Source organism: Anoplopoma fimbria, chromosome 2 (genome assembly GCF_027596085.1).
Source record: "Anoplopoma fimbria isolate UVic2021 breed Golden Eagle Sablefish chromosome 2, Afim_UVic_2022, whole genome shotgun sequence".
Taxonomy (NCBI): Eukaryota; Metazoa; Chordata; class Actinopteri; order Perciformes; family Anoplopomatidae; genus Anoplopoma; species Anoplopoma fimbria.
In genome coordinates, this window is record NC_072450.1 from 27,660,460 (window position 1) to 27,678,990 (window position 18,531).

Genomic DNA, 18,531 nt, shown 5'->3' on the forward strand with positions numbered 1-18,531 from the left:
TCTCCAAAGACAGTGTGGGTCTGTTGCCTGTTGACAGCGCTCCTTAGGCAACATTTGGTGATACGTGCCAAACCACAATGAGTGAGGAAGAATGTAATTGGAAAAGTCAGTGACAAGTCATGCAAGGACATACTGTGTAGTCAGAATCAGAGTCACCTTTAGTGGCAAAGTACATGTGCACATTCAAGTAACATCCTCCTTGCTATGGAGCTCCATTGTTGTCCTAACCTTATTAAAAACATTCAGTGAGCCACAAATAACTCACTACAGCTCCAAATGTTGACTAATACGCCGCTGAAAGTAGTGCCCAGCAAATGCACTTTTTCCATCCTGTTTTAGAAACGATTTCTAAAAACAACATTGTCAAGCTGTTTTTAGGAAATTACTGAGAATTACTGACAATATATTTTATGATTTTATCAGTATAAAGGTGATCCCTGCATATTTTAATGGATCGGTATCGGCTAAAATAAAGTCGATTCCATTACTGAAATCTGCTATTCTGTCCTCTGTCACCGGTGTCAGGTCATATCAGCTGTCGCTAATCAACATTGATTCTGTGAGTAACTTGATGATGGGAAAAAAGGAAACCAGTGTCTGTTGTGGTTCAAGTGCTCTCTGCAGCTGGAGTCTGTACCTGGCCAAAGACAGTTTGTGAGGGAAACACCACTGTAACAACTGGGCAGATGCTCTGTGTTTGGATCTAGTAAGTAAGGTTTGCTAGATTTATTAGCTATAGCTATTATTTCAATGTGTCAGAAACATATGTTATCGGCAGGTTGCCAATAATAAAGGACTTGGAACGGGATCTGGATCCCTTGTAGGAACCAATGGGCTCGGGGTTGAGTCAAATGGATAAGGTAGGGAAGTCAGAAAGTATTGACAGCAGGATTAACATCACATTGTTTGGTTTTTATCTTGGGTGATTTGTTGAGAATAAGAAAAGTAAAGAAAATCACAAGCCTTATTCTTTAACTTAAATACGTTGAATATTTATTATTCTATAATTAAATAACCTAAGATGCCACGAAGGTCTTTTGATCTTCAGCTGGTGGCTGGTGCTCATAGCTACTGATGTTTTGAAGGGTGCTGTAGCCGTAACGACCAAATCATTGATTTTTACAGCGTATGAAAATATCACAGGCTATAAAGCTGCAGGTTGGGGTTACCTTGTCGTCTACCCCCTCCTCTTGTTGAATGTAGGACACCAGGGAGTCCACCAGGCCACGCATGTCTCTCATCTTCTGCCTCGTCCTCTCGTTCACTGAGCTCAAGTTCCTACGCACACAAACACACAGATAGAGACATAAATCATCTGGGCTATCACAACGTAGGACAGTAAAGCTGTCTCACTGGAATTCATCTTGGTAATTTTAGCTAGACTTTATGAATCTCTCCTAAGACCCCTGCAGTAGCACCTTCACCACTTTGGAAAAACAAGGTACTGTTTGGATCTTACTGCACTTGCATGTCATTTTATCTCTGTCCGGAAATTCAGAGACCGCATTCTGTAAAGTCAGCACAAAGAGATCCTCTATTCAAATGTACATTTAGGGGAGGCGGTAAATGAACAAAGGACTGGTCCAATAAATTAAGCTGTTTTGTTTTCAGTAGAAACAACCAAGTGCTGCCCCTATTCTCAACTCTGATTTGTGCCTCTGCCTTGCCGGCATCTCCATAGTAACAGCAGACAAGGTTCATGGATGCTAGTATTTAGTGCCATTCAGCAGACCAACTTGAGGGAAACAAGGTGGAGGAACATTAGAACATTGGTTTAGGAGTATAATTGTTACTCTTCAATCCGCACTAGCAGATCCTCAGACTTTTCATCTAGCACCGTCACCATGTCAAGATATTGATTCCTCAATACTTTGATTGATGACAAATAACTGCTGAACAAGACTTTCCCATCAGCCTCAGAAGGGGCAAACACCGTCATCGGGAGGATGGGGAAGACTCTCGAAAGTCAGATCCATTCCAGGCCGAACCGGCCGGTGGTCATAGAGTATTTATTTTTTTGTTACTGTCTGGTCCTTGTAGCTGCAGAGCCTGTCATACTGGGCCAATCTAATACTTTTAGCATTTAGGGGAGATATTTTTGGCATCTCCCAATTTAGATGGATCCTCGTTTTTGTTGGAATCAAATTTACTTTTTGTCGTTTTCATCGTAAACGTGACAAACAGTGACTACTAGTTTTCCGGCTCGCCTCAGTTTGTCCAACCAGCTTTGTTTTGATTCAGTGCTGTGGTGACGTGTTTATACATTCTAGAATGTCTTGAAGGTTTTCAGCATCATCACATTTTCATTCGACCACAAAAACTGTATCAGTGTTATACATACCAAATCATACTTGGCTCGCATAAAAAGCCTCCCCATCTCAAAGTCCCAGTGCATCTCTGAGCTTCAGATGTACTTTGCGTACAGTGCTAATTTGCTAATTTGACAAATTGAAACTTTTGTTAAGATGACACTGTCTAAGCAGGTGTTAGACCCCTAGTACTGGGTTGGACAGGCTCTCCTGTGGAGTCACCTGAGGCAGCCGCTGGTGTTGTAGAAGATGTCTCTCTCCGACGGGCTCAGTGGGAGGCTGCTGCACAGAGGAACCAGTACTTTCTCCGTCAGCTCCGACAAAGCTTCTTTGGACAGCTTCTCCTTCAGGTTGTCCCGGGAGGACAGATTCCACAGGACACCTGCAGCCACAACAGACAGGTTTTAAATTCTAGTGTCTGAATAACTTAGTATTTCAAACCAGTAATATATAGATAAAGATGGATCAGATGCGACGCCTAGATTACGGATAAATATAAGCTCATATCAGGGTTCAAACCAGTCTGAGAGCAGAGACCAGTACTACCTGTGATGGTCTTCCGAAGTTCCTCATCAGGTTTGCCGAGGATGCTGACGAGGCGCATCACTCCGCCGGCGTCTATGAGTGCCACCTTGTTGTCAGCGTTCTCGTAGATGAGGTTCCGCGTGGCGCCGGTGGCAAAACGCTGCACTTCTAGGTTGTCACTGGAGAAAAGCTCAACTAGAGCTGGAACGCCATGCAGAACTCGGACCTGAGAGAGAGAGAGAGAGAGAGAGAGAGATACACACATATGGAGATGAGGTGCTGGTAATGAACACCAGGCAGACTAACTGAAAAAAAACAATCGGACAATGACCAAATGACCAAACAAGTCAACATGCAAGCGCATTACCTGGTTTTTGGCTTCGTTGCTATGGTAACACTTGTGTTGTATGTATGCAGCTCCCAGAATTTGCAAGGCAGCATCTGACTCAGACAGATATCTGACAGCGGTACCCATGTCCAGACTCTGCATACTGCACAAACACACACACAAACACATGTAATAAGTTGTGTGATCCTTTTCAACATTTATTAATCTGTTGATTATATTTTTCCATTTATCAACTCATAATTTCATCCATAAAATCAATCAGATAATCATGAACAAAGTTTCTCAAAATGTCTGTCACACACAGTCATAATGGAGTGACTCTCCATCCACCTCTGCGTGGTAACAACATAAATGTATTTTTCAGGGCTACAATTGAAGCCGACCGGAGCCAGATGTGGCCCAGATGTTTACCCAGGTGAATGAATGGATAATAATAATGTCTCACTCTTCCAGTGGGTCATTGCTGTGTATCGATGCTCCATCCAAGATATCCACTCCTTTCCCGACGCTCCTCACACTGCGGAGCGAGGCGGCCCGGTGGAGGGAGGCTTGGTTCTGGACTGTCCCCATACCGTGGCTGGCCCTTGACATGTGCTGCTGCCACTGTGTCCCCCAGCCGTCCCCTGCCATGGGGACCCCCCGGCCCGTCCCCACCCAGCCCTCCTGACCGAAGGCAGAGCTCTGCTGCTGCTGCTGCTGTTGCTGCTGCTGGTACTGCTGCTGTCGGTTGGTGATGCGGCTGATGGTGCGGTGGGAGGGGCCCTTGTAGGTGTACTGACATGGCAGCTCCTCCTCCTGCCAGTAGCCTCTCTCCTGGGCCAGTGTCCCGCTGAGGCTGCGCCTTAAGGTGCCGAGGGGAGGCACAGTGATCAAGTAGGAGGTTTTCTCTTGAGGAGGCAGCACAGTAAGGGGGGTTGCCTCCTGGTCTGCTTGGCACAGTGACTTAGAGCGAATGTTTCTGCTGTGTGACTGGTGGGAGGACTGGAAGCTGCTCTGGACCAAGCTGGTTGCTTTATGGTTCGCCTTGGAACTGGTTTCAGCAGCAGAGCGAGAGGAGAACCCAGAGGAGCGAAGGGGAGCTGTGGGCATCTGAAAGGTGGATGGTGTGGGAAGAAATAAAAGGTTAGCAGACACACTGCAGAAGGGAAAGACAATTACCGGATATGATATTTCTGATATACCTATTACTAGTTTTACAAGAAACCATGTTTGAGCCTAATGAAACTGTCCAAAACAGCCCAAAGGTGTTGTAAGAGATTCCACAGTAAACAGCTCTTCCTTCTCTCCTTAATCAAAGCCTGGCTACTGTAAGCTGCAGGAAGCTCACTGCTGCTTTGCATTGTGGGACCGGACAGACCAGCATCCTGTTTATATTTTTCTTCTGTCTTCTGTCTACATTGTTCTGAATTTGGTCAGCTGGGATAGACAATTAGAACAGAGAGGAAACTCACACATTACTGCAGCATTGTTTTCCAGTGTGTGTGGGTGTGTGTGTGTGGGTGTGTTTGTAATGAATACCCTGTTCTTTTAGAGAAATAACATATTTTAGATTGTAGTTCAAAACCTCCAACCAGTCTGTAAACTGTTGGATGATGTTTGCAGCAGACAACTTAGTTAATCATTTGTCTTCATTTTCTCTTCTCACTCATTTAGCTGTCCGGTCAGACTTAGCGATGTAGCTGCACTCATAACTGAGGACACTGAGGACATGTCAGGATAGTCGGACTCAACGGATGTAGACTGTGGATATAAACCCGCCATTGGCTGCCACTTTCAGACGGAATTCTCCTCCATTTACACGATCTACTTGTAACAGTTTTGCAAGGTCAGAGTACAGAAGAGTACAGAAGCAAGGAGAAGAAACTCTTCTTTTTTTCCCCGCAACTGCCACTAGGTGGCGCTGCAGTTGTGTTGCGGACATTTTTGACTGACCGCACCAATGAGTCTGCCGCCATAGATGTTTGCAGAGACGTCTGTAGAATCCGATTTTTTTTAGGCTGACCAACTTCCCATGATGAATTATTTGATTACCCCTCAATTTCATTATTTTTTCCTAAAAGTTGTAAAAATTCCCTAAAAACCATACCAGGGTTATTTTCTTTGGCACAAGGAACGTGCAGCAGACCCACAGGACTGCACCTGACTGCGCTGCCCAGCAGGCTCATATAACATATCTGGCTCTGCTAGCTGTCTGCGGCTGTAATAATGAGTATATTTGCTGTAATTCATCACCTATATTATCTTATAATACATTCATGGGCTGTATGCTGTAAAGCCTGTGCCATGGTGTATGTAATAACATCTCTGTTCCCAAACAACCGGCTATCGGCGAGAAGCTAGTAACGCTAGTAGCACAACATTGATTGTTGGATATATTTGGTCTGTTGATTCTTGTACCTATATCTATTTTGAAGGTACTTGACATGAAAAAGTTTGAGTATTATATGAAAAAAAATGTTTTTACTTTTATCTTTGTCCATTGCTTACTTTATGCTCCTCTGGTAAGCGAGACAAAAAGTTAAGGAATACCTAATTAACACCTCAGTAAGTTAATAGTTACAATAGTATTGGTGTTTATAATATTTGAGCTGATATTTTACTAACGTACTTTGATAATATGGTAGTTTCTTTCCATGCCAAATGGTGGAGGCATGGCTCTGCTGCTGCGCGCTGATGTTGCAATAGAACAACTAATTAACCTTCACTTCATGAATTAGGATGGCTTCACTTTTGTGGTCAAATTGGATATAGGTTTGGCTATCTCGCCATGCATCCAGTAGTTGACATTTTACGATACCCAATTCTAAAAAAAACGAACAATTAAGCTGAGGGCATTGGGGGTACTATTTTCTAAAAATCCTGGCTGCGGACCAGATCTCAGCAATTAACTTGGTAAATACAATCTCAAAACCAGATTGCTTGTGTTCTGTATCTTTGGACTGCAAGATAAACTCCACAAAGAAAACTATCAGTCAAACTTACATTAAGTTTCTGGCTGGGATATACACAGTATATAATACCTAAACCAACCAACCAGTTCTTGTAGAAATATCAAAGAACCAAATGTTAAGGGACACCGTAAATGTCTATCTTTGACCTAAGCTACAGTAAATGTATCCCCAAACCCACTGTATTTTTGCACTGATAAGAACTGGAAGGCTCTTCAAATATTTTCTTGCATGTATTAATAATTCGGTACTGGCAGGCGGTACTCACAGACATGATGCGGCTGGGTGTGTGTATCATGGATCTGGAACTGAAACCAAGGGTGTGGGAAATGCTCTTGGCATCGGGACAGCTGTAATCTAGACAAAGAAGAAAGATAAAATATTAATGTTTTTGATCAACATTCCACTGTGTCAAAACAGATTTTATATTCATTTATAGTCTTCAGTTGCAGAGTACAGTGCAGATGAGAAATAAAATTCAAAAGATGCTTGGACTTAACCCTCAATGGTGCAATGTTGATTTTTGAAGCGTTAACAAAACAGATTTAACACACAGTGACAAAACATAGAACATTGTTACATACATACACTCTTAGGAAAAAATGTTTTTTTTCTTAAGGGCTGAGGTTCTACCAAGAACCATTTGCTTCTGAGGAACACTTGTTTGCAGAAAGGGTTTTTCAAGGGTTCCATTAAGAATCCTTTTCATCCATGAACACATGGTTACTCATGGTTCTACGTACAACCCTTTATGTTAACAGTAATAGCAAGATCGGATTGCACTGATTACCTGCAAGCTTTTGTTCTGTTTTTACAGATATTTGGTTTTATACCAAAAACAAGCACAGACCAACTGTTCATGATGAGAAGACATAGAAAACTATTAGGTGCAAGACTCCATACTCTCATTCCAACCTGTAGAATAGGAGACGCCCGCTGATGTCGCCAGTGGGAAGGAGAATTTGCTATTTTTTGGTACCAGCTGGGAACCAACTTTGTGGCTTCTGAATTCATTTATTTTGGGCCATAACGGTTTAAAATTAGGTGCACAAACACAGAAAAGTTGTATGATATCCAAACCCGTCTCCCAAATGTTCTCTATTGTATCAAGACAAACAAATAAAGGTTATTCGTTAGCATATTAACATGCCGTAAGTATCACTAGACAGAAATCATCATGTAAACAGGGAAGGGGCCACATTTAAGTCTTTATATATGAAAATGATTGAGCAGAACTACTGTAAAACAAATGAATTCCCTTCCTTTCACGGATCAAAATAATGTACACAGACATGAAGGAGCTTTATATAGATTGTAGACTGTAACCACATGTGTGGACGCTCTCAAACTCATGAGCACATTATACTGTAAAACAATATACACGAGTGAGCTGCTAGGAGTTGAGCAGAGAGAGGAAAGGGGAGCGTTGCCTGAAGCAAATGGACAACGCACGTACTCCAGTCCAGCAGGACGGAAGGAAAGGAGGGAGGAGATGCTGTTGGGAGGGGGCCCTGCATGCCTGAACATAAGCATAACCAGGTCAGGGGTGAAGGAAGCTCAGACACGACCACCGCAATAAGGACAATACACACAGTTTGTGTAATGCAGAGCTCTTATTACACAGCAACAGAACCACAGGTACGGCAAACACCTTTACATATTATGCTGATTTTTCTTGCACAAAATAAGCCAATTTATCAGATTCAATACAACAATATTTAATGGAACGTGCCTCCATTTTTTTAACTTTATCCTCAGACCTCCCAAGAGCTATGGGACCCGTTATTTTTTATGTAGCTAGTGGTGATGCGCGGGTCGACCAGCTGGTTCGAGGACACAAAAAAAATACCACTTGTTTTATAGGGCAGGTCAAAAAAGGACAAAGCAGCGCTCCGAGTAAGTGAGAAACATTGGGTGCAATAGTCCAACTTCTCTTCATTTCTCTCTGTCACTCTCTTTCAAACACACACACACACACACACACACACACACACACACACACACACACACACACACACACTCTGGACAGCTCCCTGGTTGTAGCTGCTTCCAGCAGCAGGATCAGCACCAGTGCTGCTCACAACTTGTCTCAGTCCGCTACTATAATGCTTAAAGTTAGCAGTTTCCGGGAAGGGTCGTTAATTAACGGATTTTGTGATTGGGGGAAAAACTTTCCATCTAATCTGGCAACCCTGCTAGACAGGCAATCATCATGCAGGGACATGCATGATGATTGCGGACAGATCAAGTGTCTTCACGTGGAAGTCTCAATTTCTAACGTTAAGTTGATCTCGTTGATGTGATATGACTACAAAGAAAACTGTGTGTCAAGTTGAAAAAGAAAATACATAAAATTTCAGATTCCACATATTGGAAATACTTCATACATGCAATATACTGCAATAGATGACATTCAGAGCATTGATATAGCAGCAAATAACAATTTGCTATGTAAAGATATAGTGGAGTAATGTCTACCTGAGCAGAGAATGAAGTCACTCTCCCTCTGCTTGTGTTGTAATCAGAGCTTCACCTTTCTTTGTTGCCAAGGCCAGGCCGGCCGAGCATGCGTTGAGTGCATGTTAGTGCATGTGAGCGTGCCCAACTGGTTAGCTCACGGCCTCCGCTCTGCACTGCTCTCATATGGCAGTCACAGCTGATAACGCGGTCTCGGCCGACAGTGTGACACCAACCCTCCGGTTCCCCCTCAGGTAAACACTGTTAGCTCTGTCAGCATGTTTGCAGTAGTTTGTACCGTTAGCGCTGTTAGCACTGTTTGCCGGCTGGCACAGGCTTCGAAAATGTTGAGAGCCGCTAAGAGGCAACCGAAGCGCTTCCATCTTCTTGTATCATGCACCTCTAATTACCCAGGTGTATCCCATTTTTGTGTATAGTCAATTGGCAGCTAATTGCATTAAAGGTTCATTGAAGTTGTTATATGTGAATTTAAAAAGTGGGAGAGTAGTTCCTGAGCTTGTTGAAATGCCCACCTACTTAGCCTTAGCATTAGGTTACAAATATAGGATGAGTTTATATTTAAACCTTCCTCACTGGCTAAGCTAACCGGTTAATCATCAGTACCAGTAGATGGAACAACCAAGGATCTCATGGAAGAGCAATCAGACAACCAAACTCTTAACTCTGTAGTTGGGAGTCAGTGGTAACATCACTAACAGGGCTTCAACTCCTCAGCTGACTACTTAAATGGCCATCATACTCCGTCAGAAAGCCTTCTCTAGCTCTCTCTTTTCATTCTTGACACAACTAGTTCTGTCCCATTGCATGTGAACAACCAAGTGCAACACTGTGAAAGCTTTCAAAAAGGAAATGATGTGATATCCCCCACACTACGACGGTCACCTTTTCAATTTCCCTTCAGACTTGGCTGTCTGGAAAAACTATGAACACTTCTGATTTCAGACGTGGTCTGACAACACACCATACAAACTCTGATCAGGCATAACATGAATGTTACTGTGTATGTTTGTGAGCTTGCTATCTTTCTTGGTCATGGTCCAGGAGATTGGGAGTGTCTCCAGAGGTGGATCTGTTGGACCTCCCAGCAAATCAGCAGACTTCTCTAACAGGGAGTCTGGTGTGTCTTTTAGCTCTTCACTGAAGGTTTGGGAATCAGAGAAGTACAACTAAGTCAAATGGTTAGGTAGTAGGCTTGGTAGGCTAATACTTAGCTACATTGTTACTATGCAAACAAAACCATACTCGCATGCCATGAGAAATCCAGAATATGGGAGTGCTGCTATCTGAAGTATGTTTTTAATCAACTCCTCTCAAAGTTTTATGACGCTGATTAAGCCCAGATGGCTTCTGCAAAACAAGAAGCCTCTCAGTGATTTATGTATGTATTGCGTATGGAATGTGTGCAGCTCCTCTCATTCGCTATTATTGGGTCATAGAACCCAGCTGAGCTTTTCTCAACCACATGTTCTCTCAATCCATCCTGCGTTGCAAACTCAGTCCTGCTACAGCTCCGGTCCTTGTCCCAAAAAAACAACCTGTCCTCCAACACATTGGACTCCAAAACTTGTCTACACTCCATACAAAATAACCAGAGTCTTATAACTATACGCAACATTTATGACTCTCCACAATGCAAAAGCGTTGGGTGAAACAAGCAACGTACTGACAATCCTTTAGGCTAAAAGGCCTTAAAGGATTGCGCTTAAAGAAGATCATATGATTTAAATAGAGATTCATGCAACAGGGAACTTTTGTGGCCACACAGGCTGCTGGCTGTAGCTTTATAATAAGTGTACAGACATGAAAGTGGTAAAGACCTTCTCATCTAACCCTTTGTAAGAGAGTGAACAAGCATATTTCCCCAAAAAGGTCGAACTGTTGCTTTTACATTGCGAGTGCAGTGTGGAAGAAAGCCAAAATGGGGATGGTTCGTCCTCTTGGGGAAATTAATTTGCGGTAAACTTCCTGGCATTCTAGTAAGCCACAACAATTGAAACCGCAAGACGAATACAAACAATACCATTTAGCAAAATGTGTGTTGACTCAGCCAGTGCTGGCGTTCACATTATTCACAGCCTTATCTATTAAATTATCCTACTTTGGTAACCTACCTCGCCTATGGCTCAGTTGGCGATTCCATTGGAAAAATGAATGCAAATGGAGCAGACCTTTAAATGTGCAAGATACAAGATTGGGAGCATTGGGATTGTCCCTCAATGGCTCTCAACATGGAAACGCTTGAGTTGGCGGCTTGTAGCTAAGGATGCTAACAGGGCCTTACAAACTACGGCGAACATGCTGACGGAGCAGTGTTATCAGCTGTAACCGCACAACATCAACACTCACAGAGGGACTTACTCCACTATATCTTTACTTATTAAATAGTTTGTTTTTTGCTCTTAAATTAATTCTCTGAATGTCGAATTGTTCTTTCAAGTAAAACAATAGAGACAGGGTTGTGTATAGAATCGACTCTTGTCATTGAAAGTTGGACCTTGGCCTTGGTGGTTAGGACGGTTACAATAAGCTGCCCTTTGCTTGTTATCTCACCTTACTACGAGTCTAACTTTATTCACAACAGTTGTGAATGTGGATGTTTTCACAACCTGTCAAACTTGGTAGTTTTTATTCCCTCAGGTAGCAAAATAAAATCTTCTGAGAAGTGTTTCACTATCTTTTGGATATGGTTACAAGAAAAATCTAGGTTAAAAGACAAGACTCTGAGTTTCTCACAGTATATCCACCATCTTTATTTTAGGTCTCAGGATAATAAAAGGCCAGCGGTGCTTTAACTGAGGGGAAATATCATTCTCTACACTGTCAAATGTTATCAAGTAAAGTATAATTTAGCCAATGTTAAGCCCTTGAGTGTGACCCAGTGAAAATTATGAGACAATGACAGCAGGCCTGACCCCACCGGCCGTAGTGCACACCAGTCTAAAATAGACTCTGATAACGTGCTGTGAAGGAGATTGGAGAGGAATGTTCCACCCACTCGATGGTCAATGAGCTCAGGAGGGGTGTCCAACCAGACATCAGCTAACTCGCATTTCCCTTTCAACATTTCTTCTTTTTTTTTTTTGCATTACAATTTAAAGAGTTCATTCACACTCACCCACACAAGAGTCTCTTGTGACTGCACTGATTTCCATCTATGTTTTTATTATTTTGCACAGCTCTCCCTCTCCATCTGTTTCCTTCGTTTTAATTTTTTTTTCTGGCTGGACTGCATCCAGACCACAATGTGTCAACTCCATCCAAATTTGTTTCTCTTTCACTTGCAACCAACTTAAAATGTCACACCAAACAAATTCCTAACTAAGGTCACAGCAGGTAATGCCCTGACTTTGAGCTAAATGGAAATTAGAGCCATAAACTAAAACATTCTTACCTTACTTTAAACACCACACCTATGTACCGTAAAACCCATTTAAAATCAAACTAAAATTTGAACACTTTTTGTGAAGGAGATCTTAACTGTAATAATACTTCAGTTATTTTGCCCGCCACAGTTTCATCTTCGCAGTTTCATCGTCTCGTTTACCATGCTTTGTGGGTGTGACTTTTTGCCGTGTCAGCACCATTCATATCTATCCAATATGTTTATAATTGCATTGTGTACTAGCGCACAAGTTGTTTACAAAAGCGCAAAAATCTATCCTCTGAATTTAGCTTTCCAAATGCACCAGAGGGATGCATTAATCTTTGTAATGCAAAGAATTGTCGATAATGAGCAAACCATTCATTTTGACAAGTTAATTTAAAAGTTAAATGTGAGTTTTTTTCAATTCAAAAAAAGTATTGTTTTATCAGATCTCTTCTTTATGTAAATGTAGCAGACTCCTGGCAGAAAATTGGAGCTTGAATTGTGTCATCAATCACAGCTAATCAATTCCCCAATAAATTATGTTTATTATTGTTGTGAGGTAATGAAGTGCAGCCTTTTAAATTAATTCCAGATATGACCAATAACCCCTGGTTAGCTAGAGTGGAGAGACACATTCATAAATCCAAACGTATATTGGATGCCTTTGAAAATGGTCGGCAAAAATAAAAGTTATACATGTTTTGTCGTTACTGGTGCTGTGCTTTGAACATCTATAGCTATGTGTGTAGAGGCAACAGGGAATTCGGGGAAAAGCTCTTCTTTACAGATAAAAACTTGGTTTTAGTGTTACTCAGTTATTTATAAAATAATATAATTCTGAATTAATGCATGACAAAAGACATGCTGGGCTTTTATTGATCATTATTCTACAGTTTGCGGTGGTTATCCAGTGGCTGGATTAGTAGTAGTTTTATAATGGTTTTGCTATGTGGCCCAATCAGATTATCACCTGTGTTTAACTGAGTGGTAAATGGTAAATAGCAAAAAATATCCAATTGTAAAACTGTGAAATATTCTGGTTATTCATTTTTTTCTATCTAAAACTGTGAATGCATAATAGTAAGTTCTAATGAAAAGGGATCCCTGTTGGCTTGGAGATATGCATTTCACTAATGAAAGGACATCTCACACAAGCTTACATGCAGCTCTCAAACAACATCCTGACTCCCATGTCGGGTCAAACTGAGGTGTGGTCGTCTTATCAGACAGGAGAAGGAGTAGAGGTCGATCTCCCTTTCCTCTCCCTTTCACTTTCCTTTTAAAAAGACTAATGCGAGGTCACGACTCGGCCCATTGACGAGACAGATGTGTATCATCTGAATTTCCCAGGCTGACTGTAGAGACTATCATAAGTCAGGACAGAGACCATCCTGACTGAACCTGTGATGTCATCAAATAAGTTTCCATAGTTAGGAAAAAAAACCAGGAAATGACCAGGAAGTAACACACTCATGGTGTGGTACTCAGTGCACAAATACCAACCTGTGTAGCGGGTGAACAATACACCAGAAAAAACAACTATTCTGCCCTCATTCTCATACATTCCTAGTAAAGTTTTAAGGGATTCACACGTTGTTATATTTTATAAAACATTTGAATACGTCATCACCTATAAAAAAACTGCAAAATGGCTTTGTTAAGCAAAATGACAAAGTAATCATCCAAGAATAAACTGAGTGGTCTTTCCACTAAAGTCCTGTAACATCCCTCCTCTGTAGAGCTTTGGGATAAACTAGAACACAATAACAAGCATGTGCATGCTGAGCTTCGACACAGGGATGCTAACAGCACTCTTACTGCGTCCCTATCATGGTGTGTATTATCAGCCAGACAGAGGTCTCTATTTAGTTCTAAATTCCACATCCTCATGAGATCGTACGTGACTGTATGAATAATAATGTTGCAACGGTGCGAGTATATTCAGTTCAGACAGTTTGGTACATGACATTTGATTTTGTTATGCTGCTCTGTGTGGCCTCAGAACAAAATAATTACTGGTAAATTAGCTTAATTTCGATCCAATGAGGTCTACATTTTAGAAAATTCAGGAGATACAATTCTTTAAAAAACAAAGAACGGGTCAAATGGAAGCAACAGAAGTGTTACATTTCCCATAATGCAACTGTATAGCATCCCTTATTTGACCCTCCCTGCATCCTAAATGCCCACTCCTTTCACGCTTTCTTTCACCTCCAGTGTGGAACACAGATCTTCTGCCAAACACTAGCAGAGTTGACCCCGATGACATCATCTGGGTTGTTTTTCAAACTTTGGAAAACTTAGAGCGCTTCCAGTAGTAACAATTGAAAATTGCTGACTTATTGACTTTTTCTTACTTTCTACGCTATCGACCGGAGGACAACACTTCTGTGGCTTATCTATTAGAGTAAGAACGGTTTAAAGGTTACATTTACTCCCAAAATCCTTCCACTTCTGGAGGCCCCCTCCTCTGTGTTGAAAGGGTGTACAGTTGCATCAGGGAAAGGGATATGGTTAAAACTCATAGAACTATTTTCAGAAAAAGAAAAATAGCAAATATTATACACTGGCCTAAAACTGATATCCTGCTGTTTTTGTCTCTAACTTACACAGAAAGTCACATTAAACTGCACAAGTTTAATGTTTAATAAGCTGCTTGGTGAATGAATGCCAAACTACCAAGATGACCCCTGAGACAGGATGTTTAGTATCTTCATGAACAATGGGAGGGGGGGTAATGGTGAGGATACATGGTTATTACACTTTTTGAATAGGGTAAGATTGTAAAACATGAAAATAAAAGTATGATTAAAAAAAGACAACATCGTGAAGTAAAGCTATAATGTAAAAAACTGTAAACCATCATGGAGCACATGGACACTTTAAAGTCCCTGTAGAATAAAGGTGTGTGTTGTTACCACGTCACAGACACTGTAATAAGGTATGCTCTTAATATTTAATTAGTTTAATTAATTAATGGGATCAACAGCCAGAGTATGAAACAAGCATTCCAAGTATGATAAGGTTACAATAAACTCAGGTGTCGTGTAAGCAAGAAATGCATTATGGGGATATTTATATCAGCATTGTGGTCAATACAGTATCATAAACCAGTGTTATAGAGCCAACAACAGTAACAAATATTGCACTTCAATATGTTTTATATTCACAACCGCTCATGTGATTATTTAATTCACACAAGTGTCTTCAACAATAGCTTTACCATGTGTTTATTTAAAAAAGACTGTTTATTTATTGAACTGCCAGGAAACACGTAATATCCTGTTATTTGTATCATTATTGAGGTTTAGATTTGGGCCAGCCCTTAAGCAGCAGGCGGCGGTTCCAAGCACAAAGCTGTGATAAAACCCACTGCACACTACCAACATCTCTGGGAGATGGTGGAGACTAAAACTGAGCAAAAAAGAAGCCTGAATGTTAGACTTAACATCCGTCAGGAGGCCAGACGATTCCTAAAAACTAATGTTCTGTATCTGAGGGGTTCTCAATAGGCAACTTTTACCACAACGACTTCATTGGATCATAATAAGCGACTGTTATGTTTACACAAAAAAAAAATGGTTTGCAACTTTAAGCTGTCATTCCAGTAGTGAAGCTACTTTTAATTCCTTATCAGTGTTTTTTTTCACTGGTCATCCTGTCCATGTTATGCATTATATTTATTGAATGGTCTGGCAGCAGTAGGTGCCTCATCCTGCTGTATATTGACAGGAAAACAGCATGCATACATTCCTGGGACCCCGGGGCTTCCACACAAACCTACAGAGACAACCACTGACCCCCAGTGTGGTTGCAGTGAGGTGGTGTTTGTAGGAACAGTAGACACACAAAAGCTATGCATGAAGAAAATGTAAAAGTTAATTCATTCCAGCTGAATTTTTCCCAAATTGTATAATTTGGGGGTTAATTACAGGCTATTCAGACTGTATTTTAATCATCAGTATCCCATGTACAGAAAAACCAACTTTCTTTAAAGCGGTGCGGTGGCTCACCTGTGGGTCCGATCAGCGCGTCGTCCAGTCTGGGCAGAGAGGAGGACCTCTTCTCAGCCAGACGCATCCGGACCTGCTCCCGCACCCTCCTGGCTCTAGCCACCGGGTCCGGGGACGGCCCGTCCGAGGGAACCACGTAGGTGGTGCAGGAAGTTCTGGGCTGCAGAGCTGACAGAAAGCAGCCCTCCGCCACCGCCACACTCATCATCACAGTAGAATAAAAACAAGCTAAAAAAAGAAAAGTAAAGGTGTGTGTGTGTGTGTGTGTGTGTGTGTGTGGTGTGTGTGTGTAATGAGAGGCTCCGCTCTGTGCGCGCGTCTGCTGCGAAATGGAGACTGGTCAACGACCTTAACTGTGTGGAGGCGGGACGTTTAGGTGGGGTTTTGACGTTTAGGTGGGGGGGGTAACCGCGATCCACCTAGTGACCGTCTGTGACGTTTACAACCTCGCGACAGCAGATGAAATGTCACGACGCCCGCATTACGTTTTTCCAATTAACACAGTCTACCGATGAAATGTTGTTTATTATCACATGCAACAAATAGGCAGATAATATTCCTGGTGGCAAGTTGCAAAAATGTTGAGACCGAACTATAAAATGTTCTGTGATTATGTTGGTATTTTATGTAGTTTCTTGCAGCATACTGTCTGCTTGTAGGTGGCCGCAGGAGGTTATTGATCATTTGTCACAGCATATCAGTCTGAAAGATGTTTTAAATAATGGAACCATTCTAAAAAAAAAAATCTTTTTTCTCTTTTAAAACCGTGTCCCAGTTTATAACTAGTGTGTTGACGCTGGCCATGGATGAAAAGCCAATGTGTGTAGGCTACAGTGAGAAAAAACACCTAATGTAAACTACAGTTATTGGTAAAGTAAACATACTCTAAGCTGGCTCAGAGAGGAGGGCTGTTGCAGCAGTGCATGGTGGGTATAGCTATCAGGCAGGTCTGATGAAATCCAGATGACCGGGAGTAGATGGTCCTGGTGTCCTGGCCTGACTTGTTTTTTGTTTGTAATCATCTGTCAGCCCTAAGCTGACCGGTGCCACAAAGCCCTTCTGTGTAGGATGTGTGACTTTGGTGACTCCCAGTGGTGTAATCAAGGAACACAAAGAAGCAGACATTGCCGTTCTGTTGTCGGGTCTATTTCTGATGATTCAGTCGGACAATGAGAGCCTAAAACTCATGTGGAGACGGTCCATGGTGTGGATGCACAACTTTCACACGCACACAGAGTTTCACGCTCAAAGATTCTCTGAGGTGACATAAAAGTCAGGGGATCATGAAGAGTGCAAGAGGAGTGTATTCAAATGGAAAGGGTGAGCAAGAGTGTGCTTTGCAAACTCCACAGAACTCCTGTTTGATCCTCCAGTGATCTCAGGCGAAACACACGGCTGAAAGCTGTGCTCACTGGGAAGAAATGTAACAGATTGGTCAACAAATATTAGTGGACCTAGATATTACGTCATGTGTGTGTATGTTGCGCAACATCTCAAAAATAATCATTCTTATCCCAACCTAAATAATGACTGGAGCTGTCGGGAGGGACAGGGTGGAGTGAAGTTCAGCTACATCACGCTCAGCTGATGTGACGTTTCGGATAATAATATTGCACACAATGCTCATGAGAAGCAGAGGTACAAGTTTCCATGTAAACACAAATACCACTGGTGAGGTTAGGTTGTTATTCACCTGTGGGTCCAACTCCTACATCATGTCCTTTTTACAAACGTTTCAAAAGAGGTACAATATTGGGAAATAAGCACAGCTATCTTTGTTGATGGGAGGGTTGTTTAAGGGCTCAGGAATGTGGAAATAACCTCATCACTAGAAAGCTGACCTGAGAGTTGTTGGGGGAGGTCTGAGAAGCTAAAGTCTGAGTCTGAGGAGCAGCAATAAATCAGGGGGAAGAGAGGCTCTGGACGGGGGGGGTTCCTGCAGCCTGCCTCAGAAACATTCCTGGGACCCCGGGGCTTCCACACAAACCTACAGAGACAACCACTGACCCCCAGTGTGGTTGCAGTGAGGTGGTGTTTGTAGGAACAGTAGACACACAAAAGCTATGCATGAAAAAAATGTAAAAGTTAATTCATTCCAGCTGAATTTCTCCCAAATTGTATAATTTGGGGGTTAATTACAGGCTATTCAGACTGTATTTTAATCATCAGTATCCCACAGAATTGCAGCTTCAATACACGGCTGTGCTCTTATGTTGTGTTCTTGTCGTGCGTCCAATTAGGTTGGGTGTATTTCCCAGAAGTTGTGAAACATTAACCAAATGCAGCAATGTTTTTTTCCCCTAGCTATATCTTTATTCATTTTTCAAATGACTCCCACTAACAAAGAAGCAAATGCATCCTCAGCCAGAATAACAGCAAAGGCACAGAGATGACATTAAAATGAGACCTTCCTTCATATGGCAGGCATTTTTAAAGATAATAAAAAAATTGCCAACAACAATAATATGAAATAATAAGACATAAATTGATGAAGAAAAAAAATAAGGTTTCTCTGTTTTCCTAAATGGTTCCCAAATTGTTA

At 41.8% G+C, this 18,531-nt stretch overlaps 1 protein-coding gene across 1 annotated transcript in view; it reads right to left on the bottom strand.

Annotated features, from left to right (window-relative positions):
- The window catches only part of LOC129103895 (plakophilin-3-like), a 32,345-nt gene extending 16,097 nt beyond the window's left edge, over nucleotides 1–16,248 (bottom strand). Inside the window, exons 1-7 of the mRNA XM_054614535.1 lie at nucleotides 15,990–16,248; nucleotides 6,400–6,488; nucleotides 3,629–4,272; nucleotides 3,202–3,325; nucleotides 2,856–3,060; nucleotides 2,532–2,691; nucleotides 1,170–1,278 (exon numbers count right to left, since the gene is read on the bottom strand). Coding sequence (XP_054470510.1) covers nucleotides 1,170–1,278; nucleotides 2,532–2,691; nucleotides 2,856–3,060; nucleotides 3,202–3,325; nucleotides 3,629–4,272; nucleotides 6,400–6,488; nucleotides 15,990–16,197 — 1,539 coding nt within the window. The 5' untranslated portion in view covers nucleotides 16,198–16,248. The remainder of the gene's footprint in view (nucleotides 1–1,169; nucleotides 1,279–2,531; nucleotides 2,692–2,855; nucleotides 3,061–3,201; nucleotides 3,326–3,628; nucleotides 4,273–6,399; nucleotides 6,489–15,989) is intronic.
- Between the last annotated feature and the right edge of the window lie 2,283 nt (nucleotides 16,249–18,531).